The 27,942-nt window shown below is 33.7% G+C and overlaps 1 protein-coding gene across 1 annotated transcript in view; it reads right to left on the bottom strand.

Annotated features, from left to right (window-relative positions):
* The window catches only part of dpr12 (defective proboscis extension response 12), a 574,490-nt gene that overhangs the window by 219,085 nt on the left and 327,463 nt on the right, over positions 1–27,942 (bottom strand). Inside the window, exon 3 of the mRNA XM_072533001.1 lies at positions 18,039–18,253. Within this exon, the coding sequence (XP_072389102.1) occupies positions 18,039–18,253 (215 nt within the window). The remainder of the gene's footprint in view (positions 1–18,038; positions 18,254–27,942) is intronic.

The raw sequence follows: 27,942 nt of genomic DNA, 5'->3' as shown, positions 1-27,942 counted from the left end.
CTGATTGGCGCTCTGATAAACATCTAGGATAAAATATACTAACCTACAAACACTATAGGTGTCGCATGTATAAATAAGCAGAAGTGTTTATCCATCAGTAAGAATAAAAATTATTATTGAAAAACTCGCTAAGTATTGACTTAGTGAAAAAACTTTATAAAACAAAAGTTGCTTAGAATTAGTCAGTTTATCAATTTTCGGACTCCTTTTAAAAATATTGTTCTAAGGCATTTTAAAGTAATTACTATTTAAATGGGAATAAGCCACAATTAAAGGTTAAAGTACGTTTATTGACGTTTCAATTTCCACTTCGGAAATCGTTCTCAAAATACAAACATTAGTACATAAAACAAATTTTGTTTTTTTGTTACTTGGTGAAAAATTCTTCTAACAATTTAATTTTATGTGACTCATTTACGTTGACAATTCAGAAATACATTATACATTTTAAAGTAGACGAGTTTAAAATGATATTGTCAATTTTGTTGATTTGGGTCCCTTTGGTTGATTCGGTCCCCCTTGGGACCGAATAGAACAGAACAACTTAGAACGAGATCATACAGCATACACAAGAAATAATACCTGAAAAATAACAATACCATACATAAAAGGATAGGAAATAAATTTAACATTTCAACAACATTCAAAACAAAAAACAGATTAAGATCTATTTTGTCTAAAACCAAAACTAACAATGAACAAGAAAGGACAAGGAATTGTATTTATAAAATACCTTGTGAATGCGATCAGTTTTATTTAGGTGAGACATCAAGGCCGTTAAATGTTAGAATAAGTGAACATCAATCTTTTATTAAAAAAGAGAATTTGATAGATCTTAAATATGTAAAAACGAATGGGATAATGAACATTGGGTTCAATGGAATGATTTAAACATAGTCCTAAAAGAAACGGATGGTAAAAAGAGAAAAATTAAAGAAGCGGCTCTAATTATGCTAAATGAGATCAATTGTGTCGCAAATTCCTCGGCAGAATGTAGTATTGATGTATTAATGAATGTAGTATGAAGTTATTAAAAGGAAAATACCAGTTTTAGTAAGTCAGTAACATATAGAGGATACATCATTTATGATTTTTAAATAACAACCATATTAAATCAGAATTTGGTGTTTCTTGAAAGTACACTAAATTCACGACCAAATAGTTACCATGTCGGGTAAGTATTATAAGGTTTTTTTCCTGGTTTTTCCCTCATAATGAACTATGGAATCACTAACAGGAGAATATTACTATCACCATGGCATGTGTTTGTCTTTTTAAAGACAAATTACATGCTATGATGTTTTTTGACGGATATTCTCTAGTTAAAGTTGATTTCATGTAATCAAATGAACTATCTTACAAGTAAAGTCGTCCCAGAAACGCAACTCAACAATATTGACAACATCATTTTAAACTCGTCTACTTTAAAATGTATAATGTATGTCTGCATTGTCAATATAAATGAGTCAGATAAAATTAAATTATTAGAAGAATTTTTCACCAAGTAACAAAAAAACAAAATTTGTTTAATTTACTAATGTGTGTATTTTGAGAACGATTTCCGAAGTGGAAATTAAAACGTCAATAAACGTACTTTAACCTCTAATTGTGGCTTATTCCTATTTAAATAGTAATTTATTTTAAACGTATGATTTTTCACCTCCAAAAAGGGGTGAATTTTACCCCTCAAGTAAAACCAACGTTGAGCTCGAGTCTTAAAGGGAAATAGAGGAACCTAAATCTAGGGTAATTGTCAAATAAAGAAATGCCATTTATCAAGTAATAAAAATGCTAATTATGGCTTAAATGTCAAGGGAAATTTCAAAAACGGCTTAAAAACTTGTAACGAAATACATTTCTAACTGCTAAAATTATTTCTAGAAAAATTCTTATCCCAATTTTTTTGTGTGTTCTATTTTAATCTACAGAACTGATTGTTAAATTTCCCCAGATTGTTGAATTTTTACATTAGTTCCACTATCTAAGAATTAAAATGATACAGTCGACCTATTTTTGTGTTTTTGCCAAACTATCTCAAGAACAAAACTATGAATTTTATGCCTTTTGGGAGACGTCTTTGCCCTATACTTTTGGGAGATGCTGTACGTGACGAATACATAAGATGATTTTGTCTTGTATCCTATAACTTTATACATAATATTTTAAGATACCTTAAAAGTATTAACCTATTCCTCTCCATAAGTGTTTATAAGTGTAATATTACTCGTGAGTTTAAAAGGCTGTATTATATTTATCGTTTTTCGTAAAGCATTTTCACTTCCCCAATAATATTCCTGTATTAAATTTCGTATGCGACAAACACGATCTCTTCATTATTGCACTCCTTGATCCTCTCAAGGATATAATACCTTATTCACGAGAGTTCGCTTGAAAAATGGATTCAATATCATGGCAAGAAAATGCCATTTTTTGTTTTTATAGCCACCTATGAATCATCTCTAAGGCGAATTCTATTTTCGAACTTAATCTTCTCGTACGAGCGGTAAATTTGGAAACAAAAATTTTCTGGGATTTGGCAAATTATTTGTAAAGGGAAAAGGTAGTAGGACGAACAATAGTTTTAATTTTAGATATGAGCTAAAGGTTTTGTAAAGCAAACCTACATAGATATTTGAGAGATTGGCATAAAGTAATATGATAGATGTGCAATATAATAATATAAAACGGAGAAAAACACAGTGGGTGGTCTTTCAGAGATAATATTACCTAAAACCTTCTAATATAAAATACTCTTAAGCTTAGAACTAATATTTGAGAGTTTTATGATAATTTTATTATATATTTTTATGATGTAAAGGTCTTTTAAAGCATTACTTGGAAGATACATTAAAAATTTTTAATAAAAAAATGTTTTATTTTTAAATAAAATAAAAAATAAATAAAAAAAAATTAAAATTTATTTTATTTAAAGATTAAAAATTTGGAATTTAAAATGAAAGACCGAATTTTGTGAAAGTTTTGGATAACATAATTAAAAAAACCAATTTAAGTATTTGAAGGCGTAGGTACAGCGGATGATCAAACTATTATGATCACGATCACTTCACAAAACTTTGTATTTTGCTATTTAATAAAGAATAAAACTGCATATAAGCGTCTAATGATGTGAATATGATATAAAAATAGATTATAAACAGGTTGTTTTACAAAATTTTAAAATATTTTTTGCTTTGACCTTAAATAACAATTTTTTTAAATATTTTGTGACTTCCTTTAGCTTCGATTACAGCTTTGATCCTCCTTGGCATGCTTTGAATGTTTCTCAGGCAGTCTTCTTTTATTTTATCGTTTCTGTGCCAGGTGGCAATGAGTCTCTAAATTAACTGCTGCTTATTTGTGACAGTTTCCTGGGCAATCCCCCTCTTCATAAGCTCCCATAGATTTTTTATCGGATTGAGGTCTGGGGTATTACCTGGCCACTTCAGTACTTTAATTTTCTTTTTTTCCAGGTACGATGTTACTGATTTTGCCTTATGGCACGGTGCTGAATCGTGCATAAAGGTAAAATCCTCCGATTCTAAACTTTCTTTCCAGAACTTCAATATACTGATGCTGATTTATCATTCCATTCAAAATGTACAGCCTCCCTGTGCCCTTACTGCTGATCACAGACCATACCATGATCTTGATAGGATTCTTTACTCACTCCACTATGCAATCCTTGTGATATTTTTTACCTACTCGCCTTCGGATGAAGTTAACCGTAAGTATCTCTACTGTAGACTCATCGGAGAAACAAACCTGTGAATAAAAAAAACTATAACATTTTTTTTAGGATAAAAACATAGGTGGTTATAGGGATTTAGACTTTAGTAGTGACATAATTTATCTTATTCCAATCCTCAATTGTCCAATTTTGGTGTTCTTTGGCCCGTTCCAGTCTCTTTTTCATCTATACGATGGTCAACTTTGCTTTTTTGGCAGGGCGACATGATTTGAAACCTTGCTCAGCAAGCCTACTGCAGACTGTCATGTCAGAAACTGGCATCCCAGCTTCACGTAAGTATTCTTCTTGGCTTCTTTCTATTGTTTACGGAGATATCCCTCATTTATTTTTCGTCTCTGGGTGTAGTGAGTAGTGACACGCTTTCGACCACATTTTTGGGCACGCTGGTGAGTCAGGAGTTTGTTGATATCAATTTTTTTCTTGATATTGCTCACTGTTGCTTGCGCTACTTGCCATTGTTGAGCTATCTGACGTTGGAAAAGCTTTGTATTCAATAAAAGTGTCTTTATCTCCACCATTTTACACACAGGGACGTCTTTAACCTCACCCATTATGATTTTCTTCTCAAAAATCGAAATGTTTTGAAAATGTCTTTAAAATTAAAACTGATAGTTTTTTTTACTTACAATCACCACTAATACATTAATAAAACATACTACAAAGATAAAACGATACTAATATTTCAAAAACAATACAACATATAAATTCAGTTGTAAACTCCAAGCGCAAATCCACAATGTGTATGTTGTCACGTAATTGACACAAATGACAGTTTTATATCTGTAAACGTCAAAAAAGTAAGGTTATTAGTGACAAAACATATTGGCCTACCTTAACCGTATAGCAGCATATGATTGTATTATAAAATTTTTAAACAAATTTGAAAAACTTAATCTGTTGTGACTGATCATAATAATTAGATTACCCACTGTATTTTGTAGCTAATGTATTTTGTTTTGTTCCTGGTTTATAGTATAAGACTATCGTTAGACTCCAGGAATAGGAAAGCGGGGGTTTGAATATGCACATTTATATTTCCTCGGTACCTTGACATTTTTTTATGTTTGTTTGGTGCGTAGATTTAATTTTTTGAGGGAACCTGGCCGAAAACCTGTCAGATAATTTTTTTGTCATTAACCTTCCACGGCTGACTTCCACAATCTGGACACTACTGCTGGCGCGCGGAGTATTTGTCCGCATTCATTATTGTCAAATCTTTGGCTTAAATTTATTCTACTATCTTCGGAAATAATTTAAGTAGATGTTAGTCAACTATGTATTTAAAAATGATAAAATACAACTTGAGCATTTACTCCGAGTAAAATGTTATAAAATTTGAAAATATGTAATATCGGGAATACATTCTGAAAAAAAAAAATTATTAAAAATCAAAACAAATGATTAGAATACAAAAGTTTTAATGTTTGTTAAGAAAATATATATACATGTTTTAAATCTATTCAAAAAAATTATCCTCAAAATAATCTGGGTAAGTATAGACAGTTAGTTCACCACATATAAATTTTCCACATAACGTATGGTCCTAAAGTTTTGGGAAAAATTTCAAAAGCATATAACTCTGACCACAATAATCTTATATTTTTATTAAATTATTCAACAATTTAACTTAACTATCCTTATTATAAATCAAAATTCAAATGACAGACAAGGGACCATTATTTTCGATTTGCCTAATAATTCCCCTGACACGTTGCATCATCCTTTGGACGACCTCGGCGTCAATTTCTCTAATTTTTGTATATATGCGGCGTCTCAACTGTTCCTGATTTTGTGCTTCCCATCCGTTATTATAGACTTTCCGACTTAATATTGCCCAGAACTCTGCAATTTGACGAGCCTAAGGTAGGTTGGGGGGATTGTCTGCTTTCGGTACAAAGGTAATGTTGTTAGTTTCGTACCAGTCCCTTGTGATCCTCGCATAATGACATGAAGCAAGATCTGGCCAAAAGACTATTTGATCATTTGCATGATGTGTGTTCACAAACTGAAGCAATTTAGAGAGACATCTTTGAATATAAATATTTGCGTTTAAGGCTTCGCCTCGAACAACAGCAATGTAGGGCTGTGAGATAAAGCCAGCCTCAGAAATTGCACACCATACCAAAATTTTGTCTTCAAATTTTTTCTCACTTTTAAATTTTATTTCATCAGGTACATTTTCGTAATCGTTCGTGTAAAACCCATCGTTACCCTTCATCTCAGAGTTGGACAAAGTAAAATATTTTTCATCGTCCATCACGATCAACTTGTTGACGAAATGCACTCGCCTTAACGCGCAGCAACATCTCGGAATTCTCTCTAATTGATCATCTGTGTATTTTGGAGCTTTCCTTCTTTTCTGGTAGATAATATTGTTACTCGATAGGGTCCTGTATACTGTAGTCTTTCCAACATGAAATCTTCTGACCAGTTTTCGCTGTGAGACCCCAATTTTGTTCTTAGCTGCTTCAATCAGTCTTGCCTCTCTTATATGGTTCAAAATCCGCGGTCGGCCACTTTTACGCAAGTTAACACATGGTATCCCTTCTTCACATTCTCTGATTGTGCGATAAATTGTCGATTTGCTTATGTTTTGATCTCGATAAATATTAACAATATCTCGTTTCGACATTCGCCCAACCATATTATAAACACCTCGACGAATATCAATTTTATAAGACATTTTGCAGAGCACAAACCAAAATATTCTGCTTTGTTTATTAAATGTCAATAACTGATCACATTTCAATTCCATGGCCTTCTTTGTTTAATGCATTTTGCTTCTCAATCAGACCAGGTGAAATTTTTCTCAAAACTTTAGCACCATACGCTAGTTTGCATTTGCGACTGGTAGGTCTGTTTTATATTCTCTGGCAAAAGCCACATCTTCCTCAACATCTTCTGGAATATGTTGAGGGTGATTTACAGGATCTACCTTAGTGATTTCTTTTATTCTCGCTGACATGACACGTGGTATATTGGCTTGACAAGCACGAACGTTAAGCTGCGGCAAAAACTGTCTTCGTGGTAAACGAATCTCGTTATTATTACAATCGAAAAGAACAATAGAGTTTATACTAACACTTAGCATTGAACAAAAAATTTCCATTGGCCATCGTCGAGTATTCCTAGCGCGGTTATAGGAAGCACATAACTTATTTAGTGTGTCAACTCCTCCCTTTGTAGAATTGTAGTCAAGAATCATTTCGGATTTCATGGAATCCTCATCAATTGTATCGTCATGATGTAAACTAGACAAAAGGACTACGTTTTTATTTCATTTTTGGTGAATGGGACACCAAAGTAATATCATCATAAAAAGCAAACATGCTGGATCGAATAGGTCTGCTTATGGGTTTAGAAAATTCATGGGGTAATTCGACACGTTCCTAGAAGTGTAAGTTTGTAATCACGAAGCAAGGTTTGAATTATTAAAAACCAATTGTCCGCAGTAATGGTTCCGTTTTGTTTCTCTTAGAGGCTCACAAAATTTATTTACCACTTTCGATGGAGAATTACTTACAACAAAAGAGCCTACTAGTTGTTGCCCCAAATATGGCTCCAAATTGCAGGTACAAAGGTCTTGGAATCTGCTAGCGCAAAAATTTTTAATCCATATTTAAAAGGTTTATTAGGTATATACTGTTTGAAACTGCGTTGACTTTTAAATGTCTCTAATTTTTTATCTATTGTGACGTATTCGAACGGCGTATACCCATTTTTTTGCAATTAAAAGTAAACATTTTAAAAATCTCTCATCTGGGACAAAATTCATCTAATAGTTTCCTTTCCTCACGTGAATCTATATAATTAAATCTTAGGTGTTGTAGTAAAAATTTAAATCGGTACCTGGACATTGTTAGTCGAAACATCTCAATTCCTGTACCGTATTTATTTCAAACTTCGTCTGTGCTTAACCTGCCACTTGTCAAAACACCTGCCAAATAAAGTAAACCAATAAAAGCACGAATTTCTAAAGCATCTGTTGCCATTGCGTTTTTATCTTAATTATAGTTTTCTTGGGAGTATCTAATAGGTTTGTGTGTACATTAAACAATAATATTTATCATGGTACCGTTAAAAAAATATTTCCAAATATCTAGTTCACCTTTTAAATCTTTGGTAACTTCTTTAGCAACCTGGTAAATGCGTAATTAAGTTTTCTGAACGTGTTTCAACATTTTTTTGAGGAATATGTTTTATCCATTTAGTAGTTGTGTATTTACCATAAAAGAAAGGCCCAGCAGAAACCATCAATTCAGCAGCTTCCCTATGAGAAATTTTTGGTTCTACATATATCACTTTTTTCATCCATTTGTTCTATGTTGTTTTCTTTTGCGTCGTCGTCGTACCCAATATTTTTATTCTCGTCATCGATTCGAAGGTATTTGTCCATTAGATGTTCCAAACGTTCTGCCTCATATGCATATATTTTAAAATTCACAATAACTAACAAACGCTTAAAATTTCAAAAAATAATTTGTCCGCAAATATTACTAGTACCTTTACATCAACGAACAGGATGCGACTGACGCTTGGTCCGAATAAATCAATTTTGTGGGAGGTACATGAGCCAACCAGAAAAAAGGGTGGGTAGTTTTTGAAATCTAGTAGTACCTCGACATACGTGTTTAATTCGTACCGTAATCTTGCTTGTATGTCAAATTACTCGTATCTTAAAGCAATTTTCCAAATTGAAATGAACTGAAATACCATTAATTCGTTCCAGCTCCCAAAACACCACCGTAGTTGTTTTTGTTAAGTGTGTTTGAATACGAAAAATGTATTTTCAAGAAGGAACATTTATTTTTAAATAACAAGTACATATTGTATAAAAACATAATTAAATAAAAAGTGAAGTGCTTACGAAAGCACTTAATTTTCGTTACTGGTCTTCGCTTTTTCATCACATTTTGCTCATTTATATCTACTAATCGTTTAAAAAACTGTCCAAGGAGGTTTATTTCTTCGTTCCTTCAAGGACATTGCGGAAATTTTGGGTGATTTTTATCCACGCACTTTACAACTTTCTCTTACATTCCCACGATCTCCTTTACATCTTTTGTAGAGATAACCTCCTCAATTTCTTGCTTCTCTTCAAAACCAATTTTCCGTTAAACTACCGTATGCTGCTGCGAATGTAGATCGTGTAACTCCTCGGTTCTCGGCCCCTGAGACTATTTTTCGACGAGTTCGTTTACATCTTTCTCATCCACCTATAATGGATTTTTCCAGAGAAACAATCTTCTCTACCACTAACACTTAAGGTTCCAATCCTTCGAAGGTCCTTTCAGCTACAGTCTTCACAGCTTCTTCTATGTCGAGATTAAGGCACTTGTTGTAACACCAAGCCAGGCCTGATCAATAATTCTTAGGCATATCACGATGTTAAAGTGGCTCATCCAGAACTCTCGAAGGGTGTGTTCTCCGTCAACTTAAAGTCAAAGCAGCGCCAAAAAATTTGCTTGGTGTACAACTTCTTAAAATTAGAAATCAAATGCTGATCCATGGGTAGCAGGATATTAGTGGTGTTGGGTAGTAGGTAGAGAAGCTTTATAAACTTAAACACTTTCAGTAAATAATATTCAAAATTTAATGGGTGAGCAGGGGCATTATCGAGGACGAGAAGGGCTTGCATGGGTAAGTTATTCTCCTGTATATATTTTTTAACAAAAGGGCCTAACACCAGGTTTATCCACTACATAAAAATTTCCTGGTGACCCATGCCTTCGGATTTGCTTACATAATTTGCAGTTTCCTTTTAAAATATTACGTGGGGGAAAGGCTCTGGGATTTTCCGAATGGTATACTAGCAGACACTACTTTTTACAGTTGGCTGCACATCCGAACTTGCTGCCTTACCATACCTGATGACGGAGTGAATGCCGGTCCTTTTCCTAAAGTTGTTAAATCAGCCCCGACTGGCTTTAACCGAGACTTCCGATACTTTGTTTGTAAAAGTGTATGAGATCTGCTTCAGGAAATCACCGTAAAATCTCTCGTACCTTACATATCTTGTGTTAAGTTTCCTCCTTGAAGCTGTTTATCTGTCACCCAGCACCATCAGTAGTTTATCAACACTTTCATGGAAAGGGGGCCGGGGCTTCTTCATTTTCATGGTTCGTTGGGTTTCAGAACTTATTAGGTGGCGTTATAACCTTTATCAACTCCTTCTGTTTAAGCGCAGTACATACCATTGATGTGCTATATCCGTACATCTTCGCCAGTTTAATTACTCGCACACCTTGCTCATTGATCATATTTTCTCTAATTTTACGTTCTAACTTTATAGGCATCATTTTCTTATTCGGATCCATGTATGTAAATGTACAAAAAGCAAAAATAACGAACTTAACCCATAAAAACTGCTTCGAAAACAAGCATACAGACGAAGGTCTAGTCTGAGGTGGGAGAAACTGTTGGATGCTGCATATTTAAGTGGCTTAAATATGCGGGCGCTTATTTTTAGTCGTGTGCAGCGGTGTAGTATGCATTTCCTCGTACCTCAAATCTTGCTCTTATCTCAAAACAAAATATCGCTCGCTCGGCAGCTCGTACCTCAAAACACTCGCATATTAGGGCACTCGTTTATCGAGGTACCACTGTATTGGGAAGTTAAGATTTTGTCTGCGCACCAACCGTGGAAGGTTAACAATTTATTTGTTTAAATTATCGTATCTCCTAAACTATTAGAGATATTTAATTTTACCAAAACGAAAATTGTTTCTTCTGATAAATGAACAAAATAGCGTTTGGTAAACGCTAATCCGATTATTAGAACCGGAGTTATAACAAATTTCGTAAAAAAAATTGCTAAATAGGCTTCTATTGGCAATGCTTAAATGTATTTAAAGCAAAAGAATATTCGCGAATTGAATGTCACTCATCTTGGATAATTACATTAACAAAACATTATAAAAAGGGAATCAATAATTGTGTTCCTACAAAAGAACTTACTTCTGAATAAAATTGCCTACTGAGGAATGGACAATAAATTTGTCACTTCTCTTTTAATAAAAGATCTTAAATTAAATTACCCCTTCGCCAAACCAAATATTGCTCTTGAGTATTTCTTATGTAGTAATATAGGTGAGCAATGTCTCCCGTTGGCACAGTTTCCTTGATTATTGTATCACTTTCAACTCCCTACTTGTATTACGGCAACAAGATTGCGGTGTTATTAAGTTACAAGAGATTGCGAAGAGATGCTCTAAATATTAATTTAAATTACACCTTAAAGAGGGGTATATTTGTTTAATTCAATCATGTATCTCTTTAAGCCCTTGACAAAACAGGGAAACTCTAGATAAATATAGTACCGAAATATGTACAACTTACATGCCCTACCAGGATAATGATTTTTCTTTTAGTTCTTAAAAATTTACAATTTTTGATTTTAACATATATCCTCTCATAGAATCCTTCTAATCATTGGATTTCTAGATACTATAAATAAAAGTAATCGTTTAAAAAAACACAGAAGGAAATAATATCTACCTGTCACGCAAATGTACAATACTCTTGAATTGTTTCTGAATCAATACACTAATTAGGAAAATTATTGTTTAGAAATTGAGTAAAACGTTCCCCATCTGAGATCCACTTTTTAAAATCACCATCATTCAAGTCAATTTTATACAAAAACTGATATGAAAGATTTTTTTTTAAACTTTTTAAATTTGTTTGATTTGTTTGACGATATCAAATCCCTTTCTAAATTTTTTTTGTGCACTTAATTGTTTTTTAGGACATTTCAATAATTTAAATATTTAAAAAAATTTGTCCAGTCATGTGGCACCTCAATTTCCGTGGCAGTTTTTTTTAGCTTTTTTAATGGGTGCATGTATCGTATCGGCGAGTGCCCTGGCTCCATAAAATAGTGGATTATCTCAAATAATGAGTTTGTGACTAGTAGCTCCTTTAAAATCCTGCAGAACATTATAGCCACATAAATGTTTCTAGTCTGACCAAAACATAAATCGCTATGGAAATTAAGAGTTTTAATGTCTTTAAAGAAATATCCAAAACTAACTTTTTTAACCAAAAAGCTATTTTCGTTCCATAGAAAACAAATCCCTTCATTGCCTATATGATCTGTGTTATAAAGAGTTAGATTGTAGACCCACAGTTGTCTTTTGTAAAACGATACACGATCTCTCAAGAAGGGGGTCGGCAAACATTTTTCCAAATCAAATGAAACAGTCACATAACTTGTCGTGAATTATTTAAATCTTGTTCTATTGTAATCTTTTTATGTACCTCATTTTCTATAAGGTTTGTTTTATTATAATATGACAAGGCGAAGATTTAATCAATCACACATTACACATATATTGTTTACAGGATGATGAAAAGCAGGATTAAATTCTTTAATAAATATTTTTCTGTACTGAAATTATTTGAACGAAGAAACTTTCATTTCTTTGCAGTTTTCATTATTAAGTCTAAACAAACTTGAAATATTCAAATTGGGGATAAGATTATGCCTATAAGATTTTTCACGGGAATAGTATGCTGGTATATTCTGGAGAACTTCTTATGTGATCGCAAATAATATCTTTTAACTGTTTAGCAATTTTGGGTTGGTTTTTATGGTTTTTATTTTATTTCTCTTTCATCTGGTAGACATACTTCACCGTGGGCTCTTTTTTCTCTAATATTGTTCTGAAGCTATTTTCTTGTGGCATGTTAAAGTAACTACTATTTAAATAGGAATAAGCCACAACTAAAGGTTAAAGTACGTTTATTGACGTTTCAATTTCCACTTCGGAAATCGTTTTCAAAATACAAACATTAGTAAATTAAGCAAATTTTTGTTTTGTTTAAAAATGGTTATTTTTTTAGGAAACCTTTAAAATTTCATGAGTTAATTACAGAACTTGACATAGATGAGATTTCAACACCTACTGATGGTATACTTATTTTTCCTCCAGACAATTCAAATGATAATATAACAGATTACGATTCAGGAAACAAAGATGTCACAACGATGGATCATTTACCAGGAAGCCAGCTGAGAAATGAAGTGAAGGTTATTTTCGACAATCAAAATTAGAGTGCAGAAAAGTCGGATTTTGACGACGACGACGTACCTCTTTTTAAATCGAAAAAATTGGATCTGCACAATGGCTTATAAGTGATCTGTACCAGCATTCTAAAGATGTTTACTGGAGACCAGTAATCATTACATATGATGCATTGAATAAAGTTTTTTTAAATCACGCTCCTTTCGAACAAGAACATAGCCTAGATGAAGTTATGGTATCAGATTTTAGAAGGCATCCTCTTTTTCTTCTTAGCCTTCTCTCGTCCATGTTTGGACATAGGCCTCTCCCAACTCCTTCCATCGGTCTCTATCCTGAGCAACATATTTCCAATTTGTTCCGGCTATTCTTTAAACATCATCAACCCATCTCATCTGTGGTCTTTCTCTTGGTCGTTTACTTTCGTAAGGTCTTCAATGTTGTATTGTAGTATTCCAACGTTGGTCTTTTTGTCTAGCAGTGTGGCCCGCGAAGCTCCATTTAAGTTGGCAATTTTTGTTGCTATGTCCTCGACTCTTGTTGTGGATCTTACCCAGTCGTTCCTCTTTTTATTTAACAGTCGTATACCTAACATTGCTCTTTCCATTGTTCTTTCTGTTGTGGCTAGTTTATTCATGTTTGTCTTAGTTAGAGTCCACGTTTGACATCCATATGTCATGATAGGAAGGATGCATTGATTGAACACTTTGCTCCTCAAGTATTGGGGTATTTTGCGGTTCTTAAGTATCCAATTAAGTTTTCCAAATCCTGCCCATGCTAGTCTTGCTCTTCTAGTGATTTCCGCACTTTGGTTCTCTTTGTCAAGTCTCAGGATTTGGCCTAGGTAGATATATTCCTGGATTTGCTCTATCTCACTGCCATTTATAGTTATACGTCTGGGGTCATCTGTGTTTGTCATTATTTTTGTTTTTTTTATATTCATTTTTAGGCCGACGTATTGGAGCTGGCTGCTAGTTCCCATTGGTTAAAAAGCTTTCTCGATATTACGTCTCTTTGTCTCACTCCTCTCTTAATGGGGATGGTTTTTGTATTTTCGTCTAGTTGTACTCTCATAGTTGCATTTTCATATATATTATGTATTAGTTGCCTATATCTCGAATCTATTCTATAATTATTAATAGCTTGTTCTATGGCCCACATCTCGATACTATCAAACGCATTTTTCATAGTCGACGAAGGCAAGAAATACGGGTAGTTGGTATTCATTTGTTTTTTCTATCAATGTTCTCATTGTCAGCAGATGGTCTGATGTACTATATCCTTTGCGGAAGCCAGGATATTTAACCGGTTGGTAATTGTCCATTTTGTATGTTAACCGATTGTTAATAATTCTCATAAATAGTTTGTATACTTGACTGAGCAACGATATAGGTCTATAATTCTGTAGATCACATTTGTCCCCTTTTTTGTGTAAGAGTATTACTAGACTCATGTTCCAGTCTTTAGGGATCTTGCCATTATGGAGACATCTATTTAATAGCTCTGTTAGTACAGGGATTGTTAATTTCTTGCTTGTTTTCAAGAGCTCGGCAATAATACCGTCGTGTCCTGGAGCTTTATTATTTTTTAGTTTTTTTAAAGCTCTTTCTATTTCGAATCCAATTATATTTGGTAGTACTTATGATCCCACGTTTATTTTTCTTTTGACGTTCTCCTTTGTTGTTTTATTAGGCTGGCCTTGCGAGCTGTACAAGGATGTGTAGAAGTCTTCGACGATATTTGTTATTTTATATTTGTCCTTCTTTACCTTATTGTTTAGCGTCTTTAATGTTGATGATTTCTTGAACTCCCAGTGCGTTCCATTTTTGTATGTCGCGTTTTAGTTCTTTTCTAAAGGTTTTGTTAAGTTCTCTGTATTCTTGAGTATGGCGTTTGTTTTGCGCTAGAAATTGTCTTCTTTCCGTCATTAGCTGTTTAGTTTCATTGCTTATTTTGTCTTCTTTAGTCCTTGTTTTCTTTGTGACCTGTAGTCCTGCTGCGAGAAGGTTTTTATTTAAAATTGTTGTTTTTTTAAAAATCCTTTTTCTCTCTTCTTTCATGTTAATATTTATTTTTGCTTTAACTATACGATGGTCACTACCCGTTGTTACGTTGTTTATTGTTGTGATGTCTTTAAATATTCCTTTGTTGTTTGAGAGAAAATAGTCTATTTCAGTTTTGGTAGTTCCGTTAGGTGCGACCCATGTCCACTTTCTGTTAGGTTTCTTTTTGTAGAAGGTATTCATAAGATACATGTTTTCTTGTTTCAGGAATTCCATGAGTTCTTCTACTCTTGTGTTTGTTGTGCCGAATCCAAAATTTCCAATCTTGCTTTCAGAGTCTTCAATCTTACTTCCAATTTTGGCGTTAAAGTCTCCCATTATTATTATTTTGGATTCTTTGTTGTTCTCTATAGCTTTTTTAACGTCTTCGCAAAAAGAATTTATTTCCTCATCGGTTGCTTTGTCAGTTGGAGCATAAACTTGCACGATCTTTATTTTATTTTTTGGACTTAGTTTTAAGACCATGTATGTAACCCTGTCTGATATGCTGTCAATTATTTGAGTTTAAGATTTTCTCTTCTTGTTGATTAAGAAACCTACTCCACCGTATGTTTAGTCTTCCCTGCCTTTATAATAGAGTGTGGTTGCTTGAATGTAAGTCCACATATATCCTTCACCTCTTCTTTTAACTTCTGACAGTCCCATTATGTCCCAATTCAAGTTCCCCAATTCCTCTTCTAGTTCGTAGAGTTTTTCATCTTTTGCCATGGAGCGGATGTTGTATGTTGCTATATGGAGTTGTTTGTTCTTCTTCTTTTTCAATGTCGAGTTGCCCCCCCCCCCCAGAATCCTCGGGAAAGACCATTGTTACGATGTGGGACTGTCGAATAGAATTCTTACCCACCTGGGGTACCTTCCGTGTTTCTGAAGGTTCCGAAGGTTCCTTCACAGAAGAATTTTTTCCGTGGGGTATAAGAATGTATCATGTCATACAAAACAATTTATACGAAACAAGCCCATTCGTTTTGGTTAAAAGCTTCGTATGGGTACTCTTCGTCTAGGTTATATTGTATGGATTACACCGTATCAATGCAACTCAGTACAAATACAAATACAAAGCCTCATACAAAAACTTGGGTCTTGGTTCGTCGGCTGTTTTGTCTTATGCAGATGTGCTTCAATCACGCTGGCCAAAAACGAGATCTTTTTTTTGATAACTTATTCTCATCCATGCATCTACTAAATGAGTAAAAACTAGAGGTCTTTTCGGTACGGGTACAATAAAGGACAATAGAATACTAATATGCCCCCTATTCGCTCCAACATCTATAAAAAAAGGAAAGGGGAACTTACGATTACAGATTAGATAAAAACACAGGAATTGTGGTTTGTAGCTCGCACGAAAATAGTGTCGTTACAATTGCATTTGGAGAAGAGACACATTTTTGTTTCTTAACCAAATATGATAAAGCAATACAATTATTTTATGGGTGGCGTAGACCGGTGTGATCAAAACATTAGTCTTTACTGGATCTCGATAAGAGGGAAAAAATTATACTTTCCGCTAATAGTACATGGAATTGACCTGGCTATTCAAAACGTGTGGCAATTAGAACGAAAAGACGGAGGAAGCCTTAATTAGCTTGAATTTAGAAGGCAAATAGCTTGCAACCCTCTGAAAACCTACAAAAAAGATACCAAAAGCAGCCCAAAAAGGCGGAATCCCAACACGGTCTTACACTCAAGATATGATGGTATGAACCATTTAGTTGTTTATCAAAAAAACAATCTTGTTGTGGACTATGCAAGAAAAAGTCTCAATTGTTGTGCGAAAAATGTAAAATTCCATTACACCCTTAACAGTATTTTCAGGATTTCAATACTTTGTAATTATTTTTGTATTAATAAAGTTTTACTTTCTCATATATACTGCTTCTTACTGCTATCCTTTTAAGAGAACATTACATATTTTGACAGGTAATTCAAAAGTTATTATTTTAGTATTTTCATCGTTAAATCAGACACATTTACTTATATTTCTTTCAAGTAATCCTTATATTAAAAAAAAATAGTTTCAGTAATATGTGGGTTAAAGACAAAAGCCTTTTAGTTCAGCTTAAATACGTTTTTTTTGCTTTATTTGCAGTAAAACCACCTAAATAAAACACAGAAGGACTTCAACGGTCATTACAACAACAACAATTTTTTTAAAGTTATGTTTTCGTAAAGGCTCCATTGACTTAGGAATAAAAAGGACAAAGTCCAATGCTCACTGGATATTGGCCCTTTAGTTAAGTAGAGTGAGCAGTTCTATGTGCGCCTTGGCTGTTTGAATTTAAACTGATTTGAAGATAAGCGCGAAAGTAAAATTAAGAAATTAGCAACAATTTATACATAGGCGAAGATAGACCTTTTTTGTATTACAAGTTTTAAATATTATATTTTTGTTGTGACACTTAAGCACTAAAGACAAAAATTGGGTTTGGCCCTATTAATACTCAGACACCAAACAATTTTTTTTTTCTGCAAGCCTGTATTATATTAACAAAATGTTAAAGTTTCATTAAAACAGACAATATTTCAAAAAATCAGTTTGAAACAAAATGTTTGCATGTTTATTATTTATGAAAATACAGGGTATCAAATCGGAAACTGTCTCAAAATAAAATTGGTCATATCTTGTAAAACACTGGGTATAGGGGAGCATTATCTTATGTTGAGAGAATTTTCAAAAGCTTTTCTATTGAAGTCCGTAAAAATATTCAAAGTTAACTTCTGGTATAACCGGAAGTGATAGGCTCCAAATATTTAAGAATAATTGAACATATTCAAAAACTGCAGATTCCAACTTTCTCTAAAAAGTTCAATTAGATATCCAAAAGATTCACCCTGTATAATTACATTTTTCTTCAATTTGAGAATAGTAAGAGGTTATAGAAAACAACAATTAGTTGACCAAACTGTTCAACAATATTGAATAAAATAAACAAACCTAATTTTTATGCCTCCAAACAAGATTTGCAACATAAAGTTAAAGGATAAAAGAAGTCAGCCTCTATTCTAGAAACATCCGAGCAAAGCAAGGATATAATATTCTCTGTAAAGGTCGTTGTGTATATTCTCGCAATTCTATCTCATTTCCAATATACCTTTCACATAAACCCGTAAACCCGAAAAGATGTACTAATCTACTACAAATCTCATAATAGTAAAAGTGCTGGCCCAGTTGTGTCCGTTATTAAAGAACTCCAAACATATTATTACCTCTGCTCCGGCCAAGGTCCTATCTCCGGTGCTCCTAACGTGGCAATGTAGGTAAGCAGTAGCTCCCAGTTGTACCGTTACGTTGGTGATTGTATTGTTTTCTGCTCCGGCCATTGCCTCAGCCCTCGAGAACTCCTCGAAATTCGGATACCACAATTGCCGCCACTCCGAATACTTCTGCTGTTGTTGCTGTTGTTGATAGCTATCCCGCCGAGCTGAAAAGGAAATTGACTGTTAGCGAGGATTGTACAATATTATTTGTCAGGTTCACGATGTGAATTATGATACACAAGTAAATACAACTATCAATATCATGGTATATACCTGAATTGATTTTTTAAAATGTAAATGAAGGATGTACTTGAATATGTATGTCTAAATAAGTGGTTTAGTTTTATTTTTGTTAGATAATAGCGTAATGGATAAAAACGAAAATGGTTAGAAAACTTAAAGGAATATAAATTATATTTACTTTTTAATTAATTAAATATACAGTATACGGAATGAATATTAAATGGTAATGAGTTCCGCCTCTAACTGCATAGGAAAATGGTGTTGTTTATTAACCATATGGAATTTTTTTAATTGTGCTTCTGGTGATATTTATTTTTTATTTGGTGTATGGCTTACATGACTAAATGGGTACTTAAATTTACATTTATAAGGGAGAAAAGGGTAAAGTGAAATAGCATGTTTTTAAATTCTTCCGCAAACGGAGCCACCACTATTTAGAATTTAGTCAATGTTTAGAAGTAGTATTACGTCCTTATCGACCAATTTGTGATGGTCGTCTGTCGATGTTATTGAAAACCGGCGTTATATAACTGTCCCACAAACTACCTGGGCCTATTAATCCCAAGTACCTGCTTAAGTCTTAATGACCGGAAATTCCTAATTTGATTATATTTGAAAGTAAGAATATAAATATTTTCAGTTATTCAATTCAGTTGCAAAAAAAAAATTGCTCACCAAAAAAATATATTTAGTTTTAAGTCTTTAAGTCTTTAAGTTTTAAAACCGTTTTCTAACTCCGCGAGCGAATTATAGTGACAATGAATAGTCTAAAACCTATTCATATTCCAACTGATTCAAGTGACTGATCCCTATCACACGCATACATAACACGCGAAAACAGTACAAAGAAAGCCTTATGCTCTCTTCGTTCAGCCAATTTTTTGGCTTAGGCCCTTAAGCCAGGTCTATTTGGGAGACCAGTACGCGATTTTCTGAGCATCGAGGTCATGTGCGGCAAGCATGGGCTCGATGGCCAGACCAGTCGGGCGCTCAGCTGGCGAGGAGAACAAATTAAGTTTTGCCAAATCGGAGTGACCGAACACACACTTTCCCTATGTGGAGGGGCACCAACTTAGGTTGGTGCCCCTCCGTGCAGGGCACACACTTTTAGGGACATCAGGTCCAAAGTAATGCTTATACCAAGTAAATTCAGTAAAGTAACTAGGGAGAAAAGCTCTTAGCTACCCCTTAATTTCAGGTGGCTTAACCACAACCATGTAGATACGGAGGGTGTTATTCATTACCCAAATCGCCCGACGTAAAGTTCATAAGCCTTCGCTGCGTATGTCAGACGTAGTGAAGGGGTGGTGGAAAAAACTGGGGGTCAGATAGGTACCGATCCAGAATGATTAGCTCTTCTGGACCGAGACCGGTTTGATCTTCGGACATGTGGATCCCACTGACTAGCAGTGGTATACACATGTCACTAGGGGTTGGGTTGAACGCTTTGCGTGTGTGTGTGTGTGTGTTCAGTTGCAAGTATTAAGGTATAGTTTGGTCCGTTAGTGTTTAACTTGTAAATGGCGAATCCATCGACTATGTTTAGTCAAAGCTGAGAACTTTTATTAATAATTAATGAATATAAATATTCACTCTTACTTATTTTAATCACTAATCAGACATTGGAATTAAACATTGTTATTGTTTAACTGTAGTTTTTGTTATTGTATATAAGTTAATGTAGATTTATAACTTTATTCGATTATATTGTTATAGTTTCAATATTTATTCATTTAAAATTTTCGCTCATGCTTTGGGAATTGGGTTCCTTCTTGAATACAATAAAGTAAAATAAAAACTATATGTATTCACCAAAAAATATTATCTAAGTACCTAGGTAGCGTGGGGCAGTTCGTAGTCGCTTTTAATCGTACTATAAAACTGAACCCATTAAAATCTAGGTAACGTGGGGATGTTCGTAGTCGCCCCATTGACCATAACAATAAAACCCTTTTAACGTTATAGTATTTTTTTAACATAGTCTGGGGATCGGTTTTGTGTGGTTTCCCGATCTCATTGCACAATATACCTGTCTCTAGGGAGGTAACAGCCATAGCTGCCCTCACCGCCACTTATTACGTTTTAAATTTTATCCGATGAAATATAAAATATGATTTTATATTTCATCTTATATATAAATTCAATCAACCATATCATTCATTAATAATTAATATACTAATAATTTCTGAAAAAGACCGTTTTAGCTCCAACCCTTTTACCTTCGACCACTCTTGACACCTACCTCCTCTGCAAGAACAACATCTACCGATACATACCGATAGTAAGACATAACATAGCGACCCAGAGCCGACATACAATAAAACAAGCCACTTCTTAAAGAGCTGATAGAGACCAGAAAGTGGACAAACAGAAACACACAAAAGAAAAGAAAAACCAATCAAAGATATAACAACACGGCAATGAAGCGAGCGAACATAATCAATAGCCTAATAAATTAATATAAGGTCAAGTGTGTTTTTACACATATTTAAAATGTTCTTAGTTCATAAAAATTTGTACATTGAGAATTACAAATAGTATCATATATGCAACAAAATAAGTTGTCAGCCAACCTCATTTAATTGAAAATTCCACCTGCTTAGATTTCATCGAGGGCTCAGTATATTAAGCAGCCGTACTTATATTTTACAGCGGGAAACCACTTATGGAATAAAATTGTTTGTGTCCTTATTATAGAAAATAATAAAAAACCCTGAGACACGTTAACTTTTAAATTTAAATGTGCGCTTTTTAAACATAAATTTGAATGTACAGGGTGATCCAGGCAAGTCTGGCATAGTCTATAATTCTTATTTTTAAAGAAACACCCTGTATATTTTTATGTTTTTAAAAGATTCTTAACAACCTGATTTAAATAAAATATATCATGTAGGGTTTATAATGAATAATACAAGGTGAAAATTTGAAATTAATAATGTATCACCTGTCAGTATATTGGGGAAAACTTCTGTTTAATAAGCGTGTTAACATTTTTTGTCATGAATAGGTAAAAACTGTCTAGATAGTCTGCTAATTAAACTAAATCAGTAAATAATGCGGATTATTATCAATCAGTTGTTGGTGTGTTGTCATTTAAAATAATAAATTCCTAATTAAAAGCTAATTTCGTGCAAAAATAAAAATGAAATAGTTAACTGGGACCCACCGAATTAGGATTTTAATGATGATCGGTTACGGGGAGAATTGTAGAAGTCAAGCTGAAGTAGCAAACTTATTTAATCAGAGGTATCCTCAGTTGCCTAATATTGCACAAGGGACTGTGTTTAAAATTTATGCACAATTCAGAGAACTTCGACAATGGACATGTCAAACCATTAAAAAGAAAACCAAACTTCATTAAAGATGAGGTAAAAGTGGATATTTTGTTAAGTGTCGCAGATAATCCAACGTCAAGTTCACGTCAAAATAATATGAGTCATACAACTGTACTAAGGAGTCTTCATGAAGAAAAACTTCATCCATATAAATAGACTTTTGTGCAGGAGTTAGCAGAAGACGATCCAGATCGTAGAATGGATTTCTGCGAAAGAATAATGGATAAAATTAACACAAATGAAATAGCTCTTGGCACAATTCTTTTTTATGATGAATCAATATTAACATTGAATGGAGAGGTAAACCGACAAAACTGTAGATACTGGTCAGCGGAGAATCCTCATTGGATGCGTGAGACATACACTATACACATAGTATCCTCAAAAGTTGAATGTTTGGGCAGGTATTATATGAGATCATATTATTGGTCCTATATTTGTAGTGGTAATTTGACAGCGGTAAAATATTTAAGCATGCTGAGAGACGATGTTCTTCCTCAGTTGGCTAACTTGTATTTCCATCCAATAGATCAGAGCCTACTGCATGAAACTATCTGGTTCCAGCAGGACGGTGCAACACCCCATTAAGCTAATGGTGAGAAACTACTTGAATAAAATCTTCTTCAATAAATGGATTGGACGAAGGGGTACCTGAGGAGTTATCTTAAGAATAATGTATATACAACACAACCAACTAGCATTGAAGATTTGAAAGAAAGAATAACTACAGAAATATGGAATATTTCACCTCAAACTTTAAACAAAGTTCGGGACGAGTTCTATAGGAGACTGTGTTGTTGCCAACAATAAGGTGGACAACATTTTGAGCATTTATTTTAATGTAATCCAATCAATTACCTCAGGTATTCTATGAATTAATGGCCTTGAAGAAAATTATACTTAATTTCAAAATTTCACTTTGTATTATTCACAATAGACTCTACATGATATAGTTCGTTGAGATCGGGTTGTTAAGGAGCTTTTAAAAACATAAAAATATACAGGGTGTTTTACTTAAAATACAGATTATGGACTATGCCAGACTTGCGTGGATCACCCTGTACATTAAAATTTATGTTTAAAAAGCGCACATTTAGATTTAAAAGTTATGGTATCTCCACGTTTTTTATAATTTTTTAAAATAAGGACATAAACAATTTTATTCCATAAGTGGTTTCCACACTGTATAATATATATATTAATGAAAAACAAAATCGACAACAAACTAACTCCACATCAAATGAATGGTTCAGGGTACGTTATTAAAGTACAAAGTTACTGGCAACACTTATACCAATTAGGCACTTAATTAAACCAGTAATTTTAGTTAAATGTCATCCCTCTATTAATCGGCTGACAACTGTACATTTGCTTTGTGAAATGAACATCACATTCTAGTAAATATTATTTTGCTCCAATAAACCAAGCCAGGGATAAATTATGTTACCATTTAAAAATACGGCGCGATTACTAAACTATGTATAAATTAGAAGCAATTTTTAAACTAGATTTCTTAGAAATGTAATTAACTTGATTATTCTTGTCTGGATTTCACATAAATCAACTTGAAAAAAGGACAAAAAATCAAAACCAAATTAACGTATTTTGGAACCGCAGATGAGTTTATATCGCCTATCCTACGTATAGATAAGAGTAAGTATTTAAATATTTATACTTATTTTACATATCTATTAAACTCACATCTTACGTTAGTTTTGATTTTAGTTTAAAAATTAAATCACATAGAACAGTGAGGGGTCAGTAATTACCTGCAATTAACTACTATCTCAGCATTTATAGTCCAGTCGGCAGAGATTTGACCTCTAAAAGTCATAAGAACAATCTGAATCTAAAAAAGTTAATTTTCGGAGTTCAACAAAAATATCATCATCATCATCATTATCATCCAGCCTTAATTTATCACATCCACTGCTGGACATAGGCCTCCCTTAAACTCCTTCATACTTTACGATTTTGTACTCTTTGTTGCCAATTTTTCGTGATACGCCTGATGTCGTCAGCCCAGCGTGTAGGTGGTCATCCTCTACTACGTTTGTCTGCTCTTGGCCTCCAATGTGTAATTTTACTCGTCCATCGTGAGTCATGCATTCTCGCTACATGGCCTACCCAATTCCATTTAAGTTCCTCTATGGGTTCCACATCATCAGCAAGACTCGTCCTTCTTCGCAGATCCTCGTCCGTCCCGCAACGTCACTCCCAGCATAAATCGTTCCATTCGTCTCTGTGCCACTCTCAATTTCAAAGCCGTAGTCTTGATTAGTGTCATAGTTTCCGCCTCATAGGTAATAATGACTGGTAATACGCATTGGTCAAATACTTTTCTTTCTAATTAACCTCTTCATTGGTATGTTGGCCCAAAGTGTGTCCTCGTAGTTTTCCAAAGGCTGCACACGCTTGAGTAATTCGTCTTTGGATTTCGCATGTTTGGTTATCCCTACTGATTCTTATTTTGTAACCCAAATACGTATATTTCTCTACCAGTTCTACCACTTTGTTTTGAACAGTTAAATAGTTATTGGGGACCATATTTTTCATAAACTTAGCTTTGGACAAGTTCATTCTGATTCCCATCTTCGAACATGCACGAACAAGTCCAATTCATTTATTCCAATTTCAAAGATATGTCCTGTGGCTTCTCCTAAATCATCTGTAATAAGGACAATGTCATCTGCGAAACGGAGATGTTTAAGTTTTTCGTTACTCCTCTGTGGTCCCAATTGACCATCTTGAAGGCATACTCTAATGCTGTTATGAATAATTTCGGTGACAATGTATCTCCTTGCCTTATCTCACGTTTTATTTTTATTGGTCGGGTTTTATTGTGTATCTTAACAGTCATAGTGGAATTTTTGTAAATATTGTAAATAGCTTGTTCACTATAGCTATGGTCAATCCTGCTGTCATTCATTGCATTTATTTTGATCCTGTCGAACGCTTTATGAAAATTTATGAAAGTGAGGATAAGAGGTTTGTTGTATACTATAGATTTTTCAATAAGCGTCTTTACTGTATGGAGGTGATCAATGGTACCATAATTTGATCGAAATCCTGCCTGCTCTCTCGGTTGGTAGAAATCTAATTTAATTTTAATTTAAAAAAGATATAAAAATATAAATATTATTGACAAATAATCAATACTATCAAAAGCAAATCTTCCTGTAGTAATGATGAATTAACTAGAATTTTCTTAAATGTCCCAAAAATTTGTTGGAAGTCTCGCTAATTAATGATTCCTTTAAAAAAGGTATATCTCCAGAGTGTAAAGACAGCCAATATTAGTCCTCTTCATAAGGATGGTAAAATATATAGACCTATTGCCTTACTACCAGTACTATCCAAAATTATTGGGAGGTTTATAAAAGCTTGACTTATGTCCTGTCTCGTTGTAAACAACATTTTATCATAAAATCAGTTCGACTTTTTTCTAATAAATGCTCCAGTGATGCTATGTTTTCTGTACTACATGAGGCCTCCCAAGCACTAAACAATAATCTTTACACTGTCACTGTTTTTTAAAAAAACTTTAAAAAAAAACTTTTAAAGCTTTTAATTGTGTAAATCACGACATTTTGACAAAAAAAAACTAAATTTCTACTGAATTCGGGGTATTTGAGCAAATGATAATCCAGTAACCAAAGCATTGTGTGTAGAGTACCACACGGTTCAGTATTGGGACCTCTACTTTTCCTTATCTTTATAAATGACATCACTGATTTAAGAATCGACAGAAAAATTTTTCATTTTACAGACGATACCAGTATCACATAGAGGAACTCTAATATTGCAACTTTATATGCAACCATAACTTCTGATCTACATTAAATAAGAACCTAGTTAATTTACTCTCCTTTAACGTGGATAAAGACAGTGGCATTATTCTTTAAAGGAGCTCTTTAACCCTTGCTTCTTAATAACAGCCAGATCAGTATCGTTGATTCTGTAAAATTTCTTGGTATTTCTATAGACAGCAACCTTAAATGGTCCCTTTATATTGATTGGTTCTTCTTTTGGTGCCTATTCCTTTTGAATATTGGCGATCATTCTGGCTATAATTATTTTATTAACTGATGCTTTAAATACATTAGTTTCTGTTGTGGAAAACTATTTCCTGAGGTTTTTAATCATGTTATTCTTCTTCTTCCTATTCCTCGCTTTCCGAATACTTTGCCTAGAAGGACTATTTTCAGTAATTTGTATTTAGTGCCGTTTCTCATTATGTGTTAGTTGCTGTAAACTGTTTAAAGTATCTGCAAAAATATCGGTGTCATCTGCATAGCGGATGTTGTTTAGGCGTTCTCCATTTAAAAGGATTCCATGTTCGCAATTTTCCAAGGCTTCACTAAACATTTCCTCTGAATAGAGGTTAAATAAAATAGGTTAAAGAATACATCCCTGTCTTATGTCTCGCAAAATCTCGATCGCTTCCGTCGGTTCATCTCCAAGTTTTGTTCTTGTTGTGGCTAATTGGTTCCAGTATAAATTTTGTATTATACGCTGGTCTTTATCATCTATTTGGAATTTTGTTAGTAGTAGTCCACAAAGGTCTTTTTTTGTCATTTTCCATCTACTCCTAAAAGTAGGTCTCTCCCAATTGCTTCCATCTTTCTCTATCTTGCGCCAATCTAATCCTTTATTTGCCTGCCACTGCTCTTATGTCATCTACCCATCTTTTTTGAGGTCTTCCCATGCTTCTTGTTGTCGTCCTTGGTCTCCATTCTAGAATTCTCCGTATCCACCTGTTTTATATCGCGCTACGTGACCTGCCCAGTGCCATTTCATTTCTGTAATTTCTTCCACAATATCCATAATCTTCGTTCTACGTCTTATCTCGGTGTTTCTAATCTCTCAGTCTCTCAGTGATATTCCAAGCATGATTCGTATTGCTCTTTGAGTTGTTTCTAATTTGTTAGCAGATTTTTTGGTAAGAGCTACTGATTCCAAGCCGTAGGTACAAACTGGTAGTATGCATGTGTTATACACCTTTTTTGTTAAGTTTACAGGAATGGAGTTGTTTTTCAAGATATATACTAGTTTGCCGAAAGCGCCCCATGCCTGTTTTGTGACGTTGATATCCTTGTTGTTCCATTTTAGTTTTTTAAAAATGTCTTCTAGAGCAAATGTAAATAGTTTGGGAGAGATGGTGTCTCCTTGTCTTACTCCCCGTTGTAGTCTGATGTGATTAGTTTTTGTGCTTTTGTCTAGTTTTATCTGCATGGTGGTATTTTCATATATGTTTTTAATTATGTTCGTGTATCTTGAATCTATACGTGCATTTTCTAGAGATTCAAGCACTGCCTATAATTCGATGGAATCGAATGCTTTATTGAAATCGACGAACGCCATATGAATTGAAACATTATACTCCGTGCATTTTTCTATCAGTATTCTTACGGTGTGCAAGTGGTCTATGGTACTAAAATGTTTGTTGATTCCAGCCTGATCGATAGGTTGATAGAAATCGAGCTTATGTGTTGGGCGGTTGGTTAATAATTTTAGTTAGTAATTTATACAGATGTGATAGCAAGGATATTGGTCGGTAATTCTCGATGTTTGCTTTGTCTCCTTTCTTCAATAGTAGAATGACTTTGGAGTTGTACCATTCTTGAGGAATCTTTCATTCATCAATTACTTTTGTCTCTAAGCGATTGATTGGTTAACTAAGAAATTAGCCTTAGCCTGTTATGAAGTAAGATCTGTTTCGAGGGAAATAAATTTAGCATCTTCCAAAATAATATATTTTTCTTTATTCGAGTCTTATCTTTGATATGGTCTTTCTTTTTGGGTTTCTAGTACAGCAGCTTAATCTGATTTTATTTTTAAATAACAAAAAAGAGCAATACGGTATCTTTTCAGTATAATAACAGATGGCAGAAGCTACTTTGAAAATCACGTAATTTTAACGCTTCCGTCTTTATGTATATTAGAAACTGTTTTTTTTTTTATTTTAGCAACTGTCAGCAAATATATATTTTTTCCACCTTTACTTTTATTTAGCTGTCTCTGAAGGGCATGCACATTGGCCGAATTCTTCCTCAAGTTTCAAGTGGTCATCTTCCAATATAGTTTGCTACCCAACCTTCAATTTTTTTACATTTCTATACTCTTATTTTATTATTTTACACCTTTTCTTGCTTGCTTTATTCCACTACCTTCATAGTTTTCACTTCTTGTTACATTGGCGCTGTCGAGCGATAATCCAAAATAGTCGCAAATTCGAGAAATAAAGTATAATAAATAAATAATTATTTATTTCA

The sequence above is a fragment of the Diabrotica undecimpunctata genome, chromosome 5 (assembly GCF_040954645.1).
Source record: "Diabrotica undecimpunctata isolate CICGRU chromosome 5, icDiaUnde3, whole genome shotgun sequence".
Classification (NCBI taxonomy): Eukaryota; Metazoa; Arthropoda; class Insecta; order Coleoptera; family Chrysomelidae; genus Diabrotica; species Diabrotica undecimpunctata.
The sequence above is the reverse complement of the archived record's forward strand: the minus strand, read 5'-3'. Positions and strand labels throughout refer to the sequence as shown.